The sequence below is a fragment of the Arvicanthis niloticus genome, chromosome 10 (genome assembly GCF_011762505.2).
Source record: "Arvicanthis niloticus isolate mArvNil1 chromosome 10, mArvNil1.pat.X, whole genome shotgun sequence".
Taxonomy (NCBI): Eukaryota; Metazoa; Chordata; class Mammalia; order Rodentia; family Muridae; genus Arvicanthis; species Arvicanthis niloticus.
In genome coordinates this window covers 43,801,686-43,815,948 of record NC_047667.1, presented here as the reverse complement: position 1 = coordinate 43,815,948, position 14,263 = coordinate 43,801,686, and the positions used below count along the sequence as shown (strand labels likewise).

The 14,263-nt window shown below is 41.0% G+C and overlaps 1 protein-coding gene across 11 annotated transcripts in view; it reads left to right on the top strand.

Moving 5' to 3' along the window:
- The window catches only part of Ralgps2 (Ral GEF with PH domain and SH3 binding motif 2), a 131,174-nt gene extending 119,006 nt beyond the window's left edge, over positions 1–12,168 (top strand). For all 11 annotated transcript variants that reach the window (XM_076941410.1, XM_034513681.2, XM_034513679.2 and 8 more), the window contains 3 exons: positions 1,931–2,036; positions 4,075–4,166; positions 7,142–12,168. In XM_076941410.1, the coding sequence (XP_076797525.1) occupies positions 1,931–2,036; positions 4,075–4,166; positions 7,142–7,171 (228 nt within the window). In that variant the 3' untranslated portion in view covers positions 7,172–12,168. The remainder of the gene's footprint in view (positions 1–1,930; positions 2,037–4,074; positions 4,167–7,141) is intronic.
- Positions 12,169–14,263: the final 2,095 nt, after the last annotated feature.

The window sequence follows — 14,263 nt, the reverse complement described above, 5'->3', positions numbered from 1 at the left end:
CACCACCGCCTGGCATGATAGCTGAAAGTTCTGCATCTGGATCCACAGGCAGCAAAAGAGAGAAACACTAGGCCTGGCTAGAGCATCTGAGACCTCAAGTCCACCCCCAGTAACGCACTTCCTCCAACAAGGACACTCCTAATAGTGCCGGTTCCTATGAGCCTATGGGTTGTTTTCATTCAAACAACTACAGCAAGGAAAGTTATTGATCAGTTTTAAAAAACCACAAATTACAGTATAAATAGACCCAGTTAGCATGAAACTGTCAGTATCAGCACAAAAAAAGGCAGTTTCCAAGCGTAGGCAGGAGTTGTGGGCGAGGCATTGCTCCCTAAACATGACTGACTCCAGACCTGTGGGGTTCAGCATATTGAGGGGTATCCCTGTGTATAGTTCATCCCTCTTTACTATGGGCTTACAGTGCTTGACAGTGCAGCAGAGGTTAGGGAGCTCATATTAGTAAATTGTGCTGTTTATTTTGAAGTTAAGTTATGAGTTGTCAAGTGTGCTATCCTGCAGTATTTAGAATGTCAGTTTATAGCTTCCTGGTTTTATTTTTATTTTTCTGTACCATTAACGTTACTGTTGTACTATAGTCATTCCTTTTTCAGTAATTTTAGCTGTAAAAGATAGTAAGCAGACATGGTTACGCCCTCCCTGAATAAGAAATTACACATTACCTCACCTGTGAAGGCCCTGGGGCCGTCCTCAGCCTGGCACCATCTTGTGTTCCATTGTAGTCGGTGCTCCGCTTTCCTTAACCTCAGGCTGCATGTCACATGTACATGTGTGCACTGTCCCTTTTTTGAAGACGGGGTCTCACTATGTCACCTTGGCTGACCTAAAGCTCATGTAAACTAGGCAGGGATTAAAGGTGTGCAGTGCCACAGCCAGCTGCGTGTGCCTTAGAACTGACAGTCACTGTCAGTGCCTGAAGTTGTCATTTCTTCTTTCTCATAGTGGAATAGGCTTGTATTCTGTGAGCTTATCCTAATGCATCCATTCCATTGTGCTGTGGGTATCTTTATATACAGTTTCTCTGGGGTATATCCTGAGGAGTGTAAATACCAAGCTTTTCCAGAAAGGGCAAATTAAGTTTCCTGGTCACTGGGAATAACGAGGCTCCCTTTGGTCTTTGCTGCCTGTGTGCGTAAAGCCTAGCTTTATTCTGTACTGTTGCTTATTTCATGAGCTTCACTCTGCTTGTGCTGTTTCTTCTACGTAATGCCTGTGTAGATCTGTTGCTTGTTCTTATTCTAATTAATAAAAGCTCTTCATTTCACCAGGGCACACTCTACTAGTAATTACATGGTAGCATGTCGTTTGTTGTTTTACTGTGTTCTGTGACTGCTGGTAGGTTTTTGTCTTGTTTAACATGCTGCTAGGATTGAGTTGCAGCTACTTAAACATTCTTTTTTAATTTCTATTACTGAGATTAACTTTACTTTCTGCTCTTCATAGCACCCCTTTCTCAATAGAAGGAATAGTTAACTATAAAAGAAACCAGCGTCCCTAAAGTGCCTTCCATTTTTGCTTATTTTTTTAATCTATCTTGCTTTTGCAAAATGCAAGTAGGAATTGTGTGCCAGCCTTGGTGGCACGTGGAATATTCAGGCTGAAGAAGCACAGATGTTGGGATGCAGCTTCTCTTCGTGGTAACGCTGTGACTAGAACAGATTCCCAGCATGCCCATTGGGAATGTAGAGTAAAACAGTTTGGGTGTCATGAAAGCTGACTCTGGAGATGACTGTACTGAGGCAGGCTACCTAAGAGGGCATGACAAGCTGCCCTGAGCCAGCATTCAGTCACACAGCTCATCTCTCCTATGGACACACTGAACATAAGCTCCCTGACACTTTTAACTTTGACTGAGAACTGGACATAAAAGTCATTGGTCATCCCTGTTTTCTCTGCTTATCTCTCACCTCAGTTCAAATCAACGTCAAATAAGAATGTGTCTGTGGTGGGCTGGATGGTGATGATGGCTGACGATCCAGAGCATCCAGACCTCTTTCTGCTGACTGACTCTGAGAAAGGTGAACGCTTAGACAGATGGGTCAAAAGGCCTGCAGACACTAACTCCTGATCCTGATCTGGGTTCTGCTGTATTATCAACAGAGAAGTGTTTGAGGAATTGTATCTATTGGGAGGACTTTTATTCCATATTGTGTTTTAAGCTTTAATTAAAAGCCCAAGTAATTCAGATGATGGAGTCTGTACGCCATACTTTGGACAAAGGCTCGCCATTCGTAAATACAGAGTGCCTCATCATCTGTACCCAGCAGTAACATCAGTCTCGTTCTGAAAATTACCATTGCCCTTACATAAGTTTTATTTAATTGCTTGCTTAGCTCAAATCCTTTTCTAAAATAAAATACCTTACATACAGTATATAGAAACATTCATTAGAATTGACCATAGGAGTCTGGGAAGTGGGTGAGAAGATTTGCAGCGGGGGCTTGTCAGAGTTATGCTGCCTGGCCTGCTGCACCCTCGGTGGCTCTCCTGGGGTCCCTCAGAAGATCCTGAGCACTTGCTACTCTTCCTTCACAGCAACTTCCAGCTGTTGTTGACAGCCACCACATAGGAGTCTGTCTGGAAAATTCTTGTACATCTGTTCCAAACCGTCCACTTAGCAACTCTTACTGAAATAGATTACTTTTAATTAACTTCACAATTGAATGTTTACATATGTTCAGGTGTGATTTTCGTATCAACAAATAGCTTTTCATGTATTATAATTTTAAATTAAAATTTTAATTTGTATGTTAGATGCAAGAAACCAAATTTCTCAGTGGTTGCAAGTCAAATTACAGAGTAAGACTACCTTAACTCTCAGCTTTCTAAATTAAAGCCTTAGTCCCTTAGACACTCAGGGCTATTCATCATAAAATTGCATTTTTAAAATGGGATCACTTTTATTGCGTTTTACTAACAAATTCTTTGGTTTCCTTCCATCTTCTTAGCATACTTCATAGAATTATTTCAGAGTACACAGGTTTTTATGGTCCATACTAGCAACATTATTTACTAGTGTAAATTGTAGCCTTAACTAGTGCACTTGTAGACTTTTTTATTCAGATTAGTAATACTTATCTGAATTCAGCAAACAAAACAGGACTAACGTGTTTATGAGCATTCCATGAAGACAAGAGCTTCTGAAGGTGAACAGGTCTTCAGTAGTGTCTCAGAGGAAACACTGAAAACGCTGGGTGTAGGCACCACCTCCCTAGAGGATGAGAGAGGGGGTCAGCAAGAACCTAGATCTATGATGAAAAAAGAGACAGTAAGGCTCAGTGTCCTGCAGTTCACAAATCAGCACTCGACTTACCCCTTACTCATTCACTGTATGGAGCTTTGTAAAACACCCTCATCACCTTCTGGTCTTGTCACACATTCAATGAGATGAGACACAGGACCTGCCAGCTTCACACAGGGTAACTTCCCAAAAGAGAAACAATTTCTGTCTCCCCGGGGCTGGAGATTTTAAGCTCAGTGGTAGAGCACTTACTTAGCAAGTCAGAAGTCCTGGCTTCCAGTTTCCAAGAGAAATTCCAAGAAGATCTGAAAATCTGTAATAACCTTAGCATATGTCTTAATAATATTGGTGTTATATAACTGGCTATTTCATGTAATTAGGAATGAGTCTTTAAGTGATTGATGTATAGAATCATGAACAGGTGAAACCCCCACCCTACTTTTAGAGGAAACATTGGATGTTAATGTTAAGAACCAGGGTTGAGGTCTGAGATGTAGTGTTTGCCTGGCATGAGCAAAGTCATAGATTCAGTACGCAGAGAGGTGGGGAGTGACAGTATTTTGCAGACATACCTAGAGAAGCACACAGTTATTTTAATGAACATTTAGGGAACCATGATCACCTTTACTGTATGCACAGTAGAACGGTGACTTTCTGAATGTTAGGTCCTGTGAGCAGATGGCATAAAGAGTTCTCCATTGGGAAACTCTGACATGGAGTTCTGGAGTCATATTCCATTCAGTCTTACGTATCTGGCAGGAATACTGTTATAGTCTTCAAATTTATTATTTTCTACTTGATTTTGGCGATTACAGGAAATTCATACAAGTTTCAAGCTGGCAGCAGGATGAACGCGATGCTGTGGTTTAAACACCTGAGCGCGGCCTGCCAGAGTAACAAGCAGCAGGTGAGCACGTCTCCGCAGAGTCGGTACCTTTCAACCTGAGACAGGTTCATAACGTGTTAGCCCAAGCTGGCCTGGAACTTACTAGTTATCCCAGGCTGGCCTCAGACTTGTGAGCCTCTTTCGTTAGCACTAACGTAGCTGAGTAATGTTCTTAATGGTTTTTTTTTAATTGTTCATAGCTGTCACTAAGACATGAAGTGCACATTTTAGAAAGATATAAGTAAACAAAACTACCTAATATAAACTAAAGAGCGAGACAGGTAGGTAAAGGCAGCATACGTAACTGAGTCTTCCCGAGACAGTGGTGCTGATGGAGTGGTAGGAAGGAACAGGCTGCATAAGAACAGGGTGAGTGGAGGGACAATTTGGGGACAGACAGTATGCAGATAAAGCTAGAGGTTGTTAGGCTGTGTCTGAGGCAGAGGCAGCTCAGAAGGTGCACTTGCACGGAGCTCTGCTTTATCTTGATGACAACTTGAATTGGGCTCCTGTGGTTGCAGTGAAACTGCCTCGACTTTATTGTTTATTTTTATGTTACTGAAACCATGGTGATCTAAATGGAAAGACTTGTCTCAAAGGAGCACCTGTCTATTGTGCTGTCTTCCCAGTGCCCTCTTGCAGAGTTGCCGTGGGCCACAGATTAACAGACTGAAAACCCGACCACAGTTGTGGATACCACTCCAAGCTTTTCTGGTTACACATATTTGGAAATCACAAACTTAGTACTTACAATATACCTTTGTATCATCAGTGCCTACCAACAAATAATAATTGGAAATAACATTATGCACTACCATTTTAGAAGACTTAATATTGTTTTGATTTTTATCCTGTTATATCAGGCTGTCAATCATGACTCTTGATAAATAAGGAAACAGGCTCAAAGACTTCCATTTCTACAGGTCAGCAGGCACAGATACTGGGCCTTTAGCCCAGATGACATTTTCTTTTCCTTTGTGTCATTGGAGTGGGCTTTTCAGTCACAATTACTTCACTGATGTCTGGGGGCAAGTTTAGAATAGCCTTTAACAACCTCCTTGTAGGACTTAAAATGCAAAGGTTTTGGCCATATTAAGTTAGTATCTGGGACAGAATAGAGGAGACATACCTAATTTTGCCTATGATAAATGAGCATTTCAGATTCTCTTCCATGCTCCATTTTTAAAAATATAGTCAGGGGTATTAATTCATTTATAAGAACATCAGGTTCCAAGATGAATCTAGAAGTGTATGCATACCAACATAGTGAAAGGCTCAGTTTTTTTTTTTACTGTATTAGTAAGCCTTCCTAATATCACACAGATGTGCAAAATGGTTTTGTTTCTGAGTGTTAGCAAATTTATAAATAGAACCTGTGAAGTTTGAAAATTATTTGAAGACCCCAACTCAAAGGCAAATTATCTTAAGACACATTTGGGCGATTTATACACGAAGCTCACTTTGTTAAAATAAAGATTTCTTACCACCAGATCTGGGAGCTTAAACCCATGAGCATTTGAGTTATAATTCAATTATGATATTGTCTAGTAGAATTCTTCATGCAAAAGCTAGCATGTCGGGTGGGAGATTGCCCAGTGTCTATGAATGCTTGCTGCTCTGTAGAGGACCAGAGTTCAAGTCCCATCACCCATATCTAGTGACCCAACTACCTATGACTCCAGCTCCAGAGGGTAACAGGTTTCAGAGAAAGTCTGCTGGCCTGTGAGAGTCGCTGAGCCACTTTAAGGGTAAGGAGGGGACCTCCTACCTACCAGCTCTGCCAGCACTTAGGAAGCCTGTGCTAACTCCATGAAACTCTCAGTACCCCTTAGGTAGAGAGTCCTTGAGTTTTAGAGACTGGAATTATGCCCCATGGTAAGACACTTTACCAGTATGTTCAAGCCTCTGAGTTTCATCCGCAACACAATAATTCTTTTAATTCACACATACAAGAAATCAAACTAAATATAATCTGTTTATTTTTAAGTCAGAAAGTGTCAGATCATTTTGCCCAATAGATTTGACTCTTTAATATTTGTGAGGTTTTCATAGAAAAGTCCTTGATGATAAAAGTCCTTGCTATAAAACTGTCAGTATAGGTTTTTGTTTGGTTTTTTGTTTTTTGTTTGTTTTTTGTTTGTTTGTTTGTTTTGTTTGTTTGTTTTTCGAGACAGGGTTTCTCTGTATAGCCTTGGCTGTCCTGGAACTCACTTGGTAGACCAGGCTGGCCTCTAACTCAGAAATCCACCTGCCTCTGCCTCCCAAGTGCTGGGATTAAAGGCGTGCGCCACCACTGCCTGGCAGTGTAGGTTTTTTTAATGTACACAGAGAAATTGATGGTAATGTATGGAATTCTGTTGTACAAGGTTTGCCATATCTCTTTGATTCATTTATTTATTTTGGTGAACACCCATTAGGCCCCTGTAAGGCACAAAACCTCTGTGTCCTTCCTCCTGTCCAGGCACATCAACTTGGAAAGCATATTAACCATGATTTTCTAATGATATGGCATGCTAAACTCACTACTATAAACCACACGAAGCATGTTCTATCAGATTACCTTTAAAGGATATTTAAACTGTGGTGGCTCATGTTTACATGCCCAGCACACACAAGTTCAAGGCTGGCCTGGGCTAAAAGTTGAGGCTGTCTCAAGAAAGATACATGGGTCAGAGTGATTGGGCTTGGCTAAATGACAAGATAAAATAAATGCTAACATTGGTTTATTACATTTTATATAAATTTTAAACATTATTTAACAGGAAACACTATATTTTATGTATAAATTTATGTATTACATATAATACAATTTATGTGTTAAATTTCAAGTTACAGAACCCTCACCCCAGAGTGAATTTGAGGGAGGAGTCACTTTAGGACATTGTGGCAGTTGTATCCAGTGACTAGAGCTGTATCCGGTGACTAGAAACTAGTAGAAACCGCTAAGCTGTCAGTTTGGAGTGTTGCAGTCAGTGTGGGCTGCTTGTATTTTTTAGGTTCCTACAAACTTGATGACTTTTGAGTAAAAGCCTGAGACAGAAGAGGAGCACTATTGTCCCTGTGTGGAGCCAGGACCTGCTGAGCGCACCATCCCGTGCCAGGAGGAGCCCCCAGGCTCCAGCCCAGCCTCCGGAGCTCAGAACCAAAAGCACTAATTTCAGGGAATGAAGTGAGATGTTCCCAGAGAAAAACAATGGAGTTGCAAAACAAACTGCCATGAACTACGCTTCTTATCTCCGAACTGACCTGTGGAAACCACTGCCTTAACAGAGTGCGAGGAGAACCGACACCAAATAGTGTGTGTGTGTCTTCTGGCGGTGCTGTGCTTGGAATAAATTGTAGCTAATTTGCATTTCTTTTAACTTTGTACTAATTTTGGAGGGGAAACCATCTTTTTTAGAAACACTTTAAAATGGAAAAACCTTTCTTATGGATTCCATGAGGAGCTGTCTTAGGTGCAGTAAGAAGTCCCTGTGAGGAACAGGCCAACAGCCCACCTGCAGGGTCTGCTCAGTCTTTGCCAGTGGCTGCCTCACATCCCACAGCAAGACCTGGGAGGGACATGGTGTGGAAGCTGTCGGTGCTGTTTGGGGGTAGGGCATGCTTTACTTTGGATGAGGGAGCCAGTTAAACACTACCATTTGGAATTCAGTGCTAGAAGGAGAACAAGATTTCCTGCAGGAGGTACAAAGGCTGAGTGTTCACGTGCCAGCAGGCTCCAGAACACACGGTAGTTTCTAACCGGGGTTAAAGTTTAACTTTCTGTATGAATTCATTGTTGGGCCCAAATCCGCAGAGGAGCACGGTGATTCCACGCTCGGGTTTCTGTAGCCTTTTCTTGAGTCAAGTGGATTCTCCAGCTACAGGTGTCATGTTGTGAGGGAGACCCTGGTGTTTCCCCAGGGTGTTGCCCTTTGCAGTGTTTGATGTGCAGTATGCCAGACTTATTTTTTATTAAATTTGTTTTTGTTCAGTATGAAGTTCAAAAGCATACTTGTTTAAAAGATTCTTCATGTATATGTATGTATTTTATTGTAAGACAAAACAATTTTAAGAAGAATAAAAGCAAAGTTTGCAGTTCTAGGAATTAAAAATATAAAACCTTTTCTTGTATGACCTTACAAAATGTACCATAACATTTTTTTCAGAAAGTTATTGTTGGTCCCCAATCTGAAAACTATGTTTTGTTGGTAACTGACCAAGCAGTTGGAGAGAGCTCTCCTAGGCAGTAACACATTTAATTTTTAAAACGAATGTTGGACTTGACATAGCTTAGAATTTTAACCAAAATTAGTTCTTGACTACTGGGGGTCACCAGTTCTACAGTGGCTCCCTCTGTGTGAAAAGGCCTTGACTGACAGACACCTCCTAGCAAACTGCTCGCTCTTTGGGTCTCGTGTAAAATGTCTCACATCTGTGTTCTTCAAGAATTGTATACTTTATCAGAAGTATTTTATCACCATGCTTAACTAGAAAATACTGTCTATACAATAATTATCTAAAAAAAAGAAATTAGTCCAAGAGAAAGTGAAGAGCCTTTTCTGAGTGTTTCTAGTTTGAATAATTCAAATATGTTTGTCACATGACAGATACCTTATTTTGGGTTTCATGGACAAACAAGGGAAGGCAAATATTGCCTGTATGGAATGATTTTTCAGATAACAGTCTAAGTGAACCCATGTTGGGTATCCACAGACAGATCCTGAGTGGCAGGCAGGGCTACAGTGCAGGCCCACCCCGTGCATCTTTTAGTGCTTTGCCTTTTTTTTTTTTTTTTTTTAAATCCCTTAGTTATTTTGCTCCAGAATAATGTTTTAAATGGTATGCATGCTGTTTTTGAGATACTGTGGATGAGATCCCTGTGGCTGTTGTATTACTACTACTTTGTCATGAATAAGCTAAAGCTGTTACAATGTAGGTGAATCACGTCTGTGGAGATAGGCAACTTGCAGAAGCCAGCCTCACAGTTTTGCCAAAGAGAAAGGGCTGAGATGGGAGCTGTGTTCCGTACACCCAGATCTGGACACTTAACAGACGTGTAGAGGAAGAACCGTGTTCGAATTGATTCGCCAGGTTGGATTAGCAGCATGGCTCCTGGCTGGATCCAAAACTATTTTTCTACCTTCAGATTGCTCTAAAGATCAGTCATTGCTTTTTAGGATGATTTTTAGAAGCCATGAGAGATGGGTTAGAGTAGGCGAGGTTTTCTTATCTGTAATTCACTAAATGGTATCAGATTATAATTGAAGCAAAGAAAACATTGCCAAACCATATTAAATATTTGAGTATTTTAATTAGAGGAGAGTGAATCCTATGACACCCTCAGCTGTAAATTAGTGACCACCGGCTCATTTCCCACTAATGTTAAAGCTTGTTTGTTCTCTCATGGCCAAAGAGAACTCTCAGAAATTCGATTAAAATGTAAACTTTATAAGCAGACCAAATGGAATACTGTATGGCCTGGTGCAATAGTGTGTAGTGCTAGCCATATCTCATCTAACAGCTTAATTTGAACAGAGAGGCTTACTTTTCAGAAGTCTGTTTTTAAAGTATACCTGTGAAAATGGCTGCATAATGCCCAAACACTGGAGGGAGCCTCATGTGTTTTTCAGAATATTTCAGTATGTCGTCTAGACTGTAAGGATCAGAAGAGAGCTGATGGAATGCATCTTTCTGTTTGGTTTCGTTCAGTGTGAGTTTGTATAAACAGTTCAACAAGGATCCAATTTGGGAGTGTATTTTTCTCTCTTTGTAGACATATGTTTCAGTGGCAATTCTCTTTTCTGTGTCAATAGTACCATCCGCCATTGTGCACAGTCTCTTGCTCTTGACATTTACAGTGTTACAACTGCAGAGTATTTCTTCCTCTTGGAGATTTATAAGAAGCCCAACAAACAACATTGTTATCTAGGAGGAATGAGCCATGCTGAGCCCCCTCCGTGGTTGAAGCATGGAGGAACACAGCCTCATCAGTCTCTGGGGTTGCGTTTACCTATCCAGATGACCTCAGCATAAAGTCTTTCTTCCTGAGGGTAAATCTGTAAATTACATGCGTTTAAAACTGAGGCATTTATTGATTGGAAATCAGTACCAATAGACTTAACTCATTGGCTTTTTAAGAAAACATACCTTTCCTGTTTATTAAGGCACATTCCTTTCTAGCTGGGTTTTAAGCCATCCTATTACCTTCTGCAAAGGAGAGTTACTGGTACTGCTTAATGGAAGACTGACTTTAATCAGAAGAAATCCTCTGCCCCCGATGCTTTTAAAAGGCTTGGATCCTTTTGAAATGGATGCTGAACTGCACTGTGCTAGACAACAGCAGTGGGTCCTACTGCTGCTCGCAGTGGGACAGCCAGCGTGGTCCTTTTAGGGCTTATGTTCATTTTCTTTTATATCATTTCTTAGAAACATCGTCCCATCCTGGTTTTATAGTCAGGAAGGTATTGCTTTTTCAAGGCTGAGGTACAAGAATTGCTGTTAGATAGTAGTGATGATAAATTGCGTGTGAACCTTTTCAAGATGATTTAAGTACCTTTCGGATTTACTTCCCTAAAAATGGCTTGTGTCTAAATGATTTTTCAAGCTGAGAGTCTACTGAAGAGATGTATACACACCAGCTCTTCAGCCCAATGAAACCAAGTGCATTTTACCTGTCTCCAGCCATAGTGTGGGGGAAATTGGGTCAGTGTCTTAGCAATTTGAAGGCCAGTTTTAGCACATTGAGGATGGCTAAGATCACCTGCCCTCTTAGCCCTCTGACTTGAGGAGCATGCTGTCCCTCTGTCCACCCCCTAAATGTAACAGTTGTAAAGAAGACTGAAGACATCTGGATGCTTGCAGTCCTCCAATCTTAGATTTTAATTATTTTTCAAATTCTTAGGTGAGAAATAGATCCACTCAAACCAACCTTTTGATGAGCACTCTTAGTGTTGGCTTTGAAGAACCTCCGTCTAGCTGAGTCTGTCTTTATTCTGTGTTGTTTTGAACTTAGGTTTAGTGATTAAGACCTGTTGGGGAACATAACAGAACAAGGTGCACACAGAAGGAGTTGTTGAGACTTCACTAAAGCACTGTGGTGCCAGTCTGTTGATCCAGAAATGAAACATTTCAGTTTCCTACTTAAGACAGAATGAACAAGCAGTCCCTTCCCCTGCTTGTTACTGCTTTCTTGAAAAATCTACAGGAAAGGAGCAGCACTAATAATAAATCAGGGGGAAGACTCAGCCAGGGCAGAGTTTAGAAACATCTTGCTTAAAACATTGGAAGTCTGGGAGATACCGTCGTCTGAGTAGGAACGCTGTTTTCAGCGTCCTTGGAGAATAGACATACATACACAAGGTCTCTGGACACAAAGAAAGGGCTAGCTGTTCTTGGGGATTATTAGCAAAACTCAAAATCTAATTTCAGCCAGTTGGTCTGCCAAGCAGAGTTAAAGGAATCCGTGGAGTGCTTGAGAATAGGAAGACCAAAAATGCCAAGTATTTGCAGAATATTTCAGATTTATATGCCAAGTAAAAATTGTTATGTCCCTGAAGATGTCACCTGAAAGAACTGCTCACAGCAGGATTCCAAGAAGTACTAATGTAATGGGTGTGACTAAGGTAACTGATGGGACACGGAAGTCTCAAGTGTTTCTGTACCTTGGCTGTTGGTGCTTGTTGTCTCACAGCCTACTGAAGGACCTGGGAGAAGGAACTCAAACATCTGTAGGGATAATTACCCAAAGCTAATAATAAAAAAAAAAATAAAAAATAAAAAAAAAAAAAAAAAAAAAAAAAAAACCCACAAGCCATTTTCATTCTTTGTTCCAGTTAACTCGAGGTACTTAATGATGAAGCATCCGCTTGCACTATGACCTCCTTGAGTGATGTGCGAGCTACTTGGTTCCTCTCTGGTTTTGTTTCTTTTTAATATGCAGAAGTGAGTGTGTGATCTTCAGTGTGTTTGCATAAGCTAACTTAAAATGAATTTAAGAACAGTTTTCTGGAATATTTCTATTGAAATAAATGACTTAAAAGTATAGATTTGTATGTGTATGATTTTTTGTTGTTGTTGTTACCGTATTTGCACTTAAAATGCAATCAGCTTTGTGGATTTGGTTTGGGTTTTTAACCTTTCAAGAGAAATTAATAAAGACAGTCGCTGCAGAACTTTCTGCCCAGAATGAGACTGTGCTCTGGCATGCAGTGTCGACAGAGGGATTTTCTCCTCTCCCCACTGAACGTGAGCAGTGCCCCCAAAGGCCTCATTGCCGAAACTATTCTGTAGGTTCTAAGGCACAACTTTCTGATTCCAGTACTAAACACTGAAGCTTGAACATTATGTATACTTAGCAATCATTCTGCTGCTGAGGTATACTCCCTGACTCCTAAGACAGAGTCTCAGTTGCTTGGACTGACTTTTTAAGTAGGCCTTGATTTGAGATCCTCCTGTCTGACCCTGCCAAGTAGCTGGGATTTCAGGACCACACCACCATGCCAGGCAAGACTGTCTGTGTGTGTGGTGTGTGTGTGTGTGTGTGTGTGTGTGTGTGTGTGTGTGTGTGTGTGTGAGATTCCATTGCCCCACCTGTGGAGCTTTCAGATGATACAGATGATATAGGTAGAGATACATACATACATATGTACGTACATACGTATGGATATCTAAATGCCCTATATAACCATGACTTCATTTCTAATCATTTTCTCCCCTGTTTAGCGACCTTTGAAAACTCAGGCTTTTTTACAGGAACCAAAAGAGTATGACAGCTCTCCAGGGGGTCAACCTGTCCTGCTACATTGATCATGCATCTGTTTTCCTTAAATGCATAGGTGGGTCTTTAGGTTCAGTTTACTATATAATTTGCTTGTCACTAAGCCAATACCACATTGCCTTAAGTACTGTATGACTGTATTTTTTTTTTCGTCTTCAAAATCACCTTAACTGTTCCTGAGTCCCGTCTCCACAATCAGCTTGTCCAGTGTAGTGAAATCACTGCTGTCACTGTGATTGTAACTGCTTTGGTCTATAGAGTAGTTTGAGAATTAGCAGGTTTTTAAAGTTTATCTGTTCATCTAAGACATGAAATGTCTGTCTGTTTACTGCCCCTCCAATATTATTTCCATTTTCTTGTAAGTGGTCTTGTATATCTGTTATTACCTAAAATATAGGTAAATTTGTTTTTACTTTGACTATTTTGTTCATTTTATCTTACTTTCTGAGAATGCTGTCATTAGGTGCTTATGTCCAGCAGCTTTTGTGAAAGTCAATTCTAATAGTTTGTCCATAGATTTTTATTGGGATCTTTACAGAACAGTTGTCTCATACTTCCTCTCTTTAGTTGTGTGTGTGCCTGCCTTTATGTGTCTGTCTGTCTGACTTGCCACGTTTGTCTTGGACTAGGGTACAGTGCCAGGTCAGATGCAGTGATGCCATTTCAAAAGGGTAATTACCCAGTCCTCAGTGGACCTCGGAGTGGCTGAGGCAGAGACGGGGAGGTTGAGACACTCAGGCAGAAACATGAGTTGCTGTTTACTCTAAGCCTCCATCGATCACGAAGTACTAAGTAGAATGCAGGGCCACGGGACATCACAGAGTCTGTGGAGTCAACACGCAGCTTATACCACTTGTTTCTGAGTTGGAGGCAGTTTTGTCCCCCAGGAGATTCTTGCCAGAAGAAACTTGTCACAGCTGGGAAAGGGCTCTTTGGACACCAAGCAGGTAGAGAGGCAAGGGCTGCTGTAAACAGTACAGATGGTCATCAGCTCAATGTCAGTGATGCTCAGACTCAACTCCTGGTCTGTGTGGTGTTAGAGCCCATAAACTCAGTATGTTGACTTTGTTTGTAGGAAAAATTGAGCTTGTGTCCACTTAACTTTCATTTCCTCTTAGAAGTTCAGCCTCCTGTACCCAGAAAACAGTAACCTGCGTTAACACCACAAGAACGGATTCATAGCCCGAGCCATCATGTGCTAAGATATTTGGTGCGTGCCAGCAAGCAAAGAGCTGGAGCAACGGTGAATCGAAGTCCAGAAAAGCAAGTAGATCATCCTCTGTCACTCACGGAGGCAAGATGTTCATTCTGTTCAACAGCAGCAACAAAAAAACATGAGCCAAAAGCTAAATACACCAAC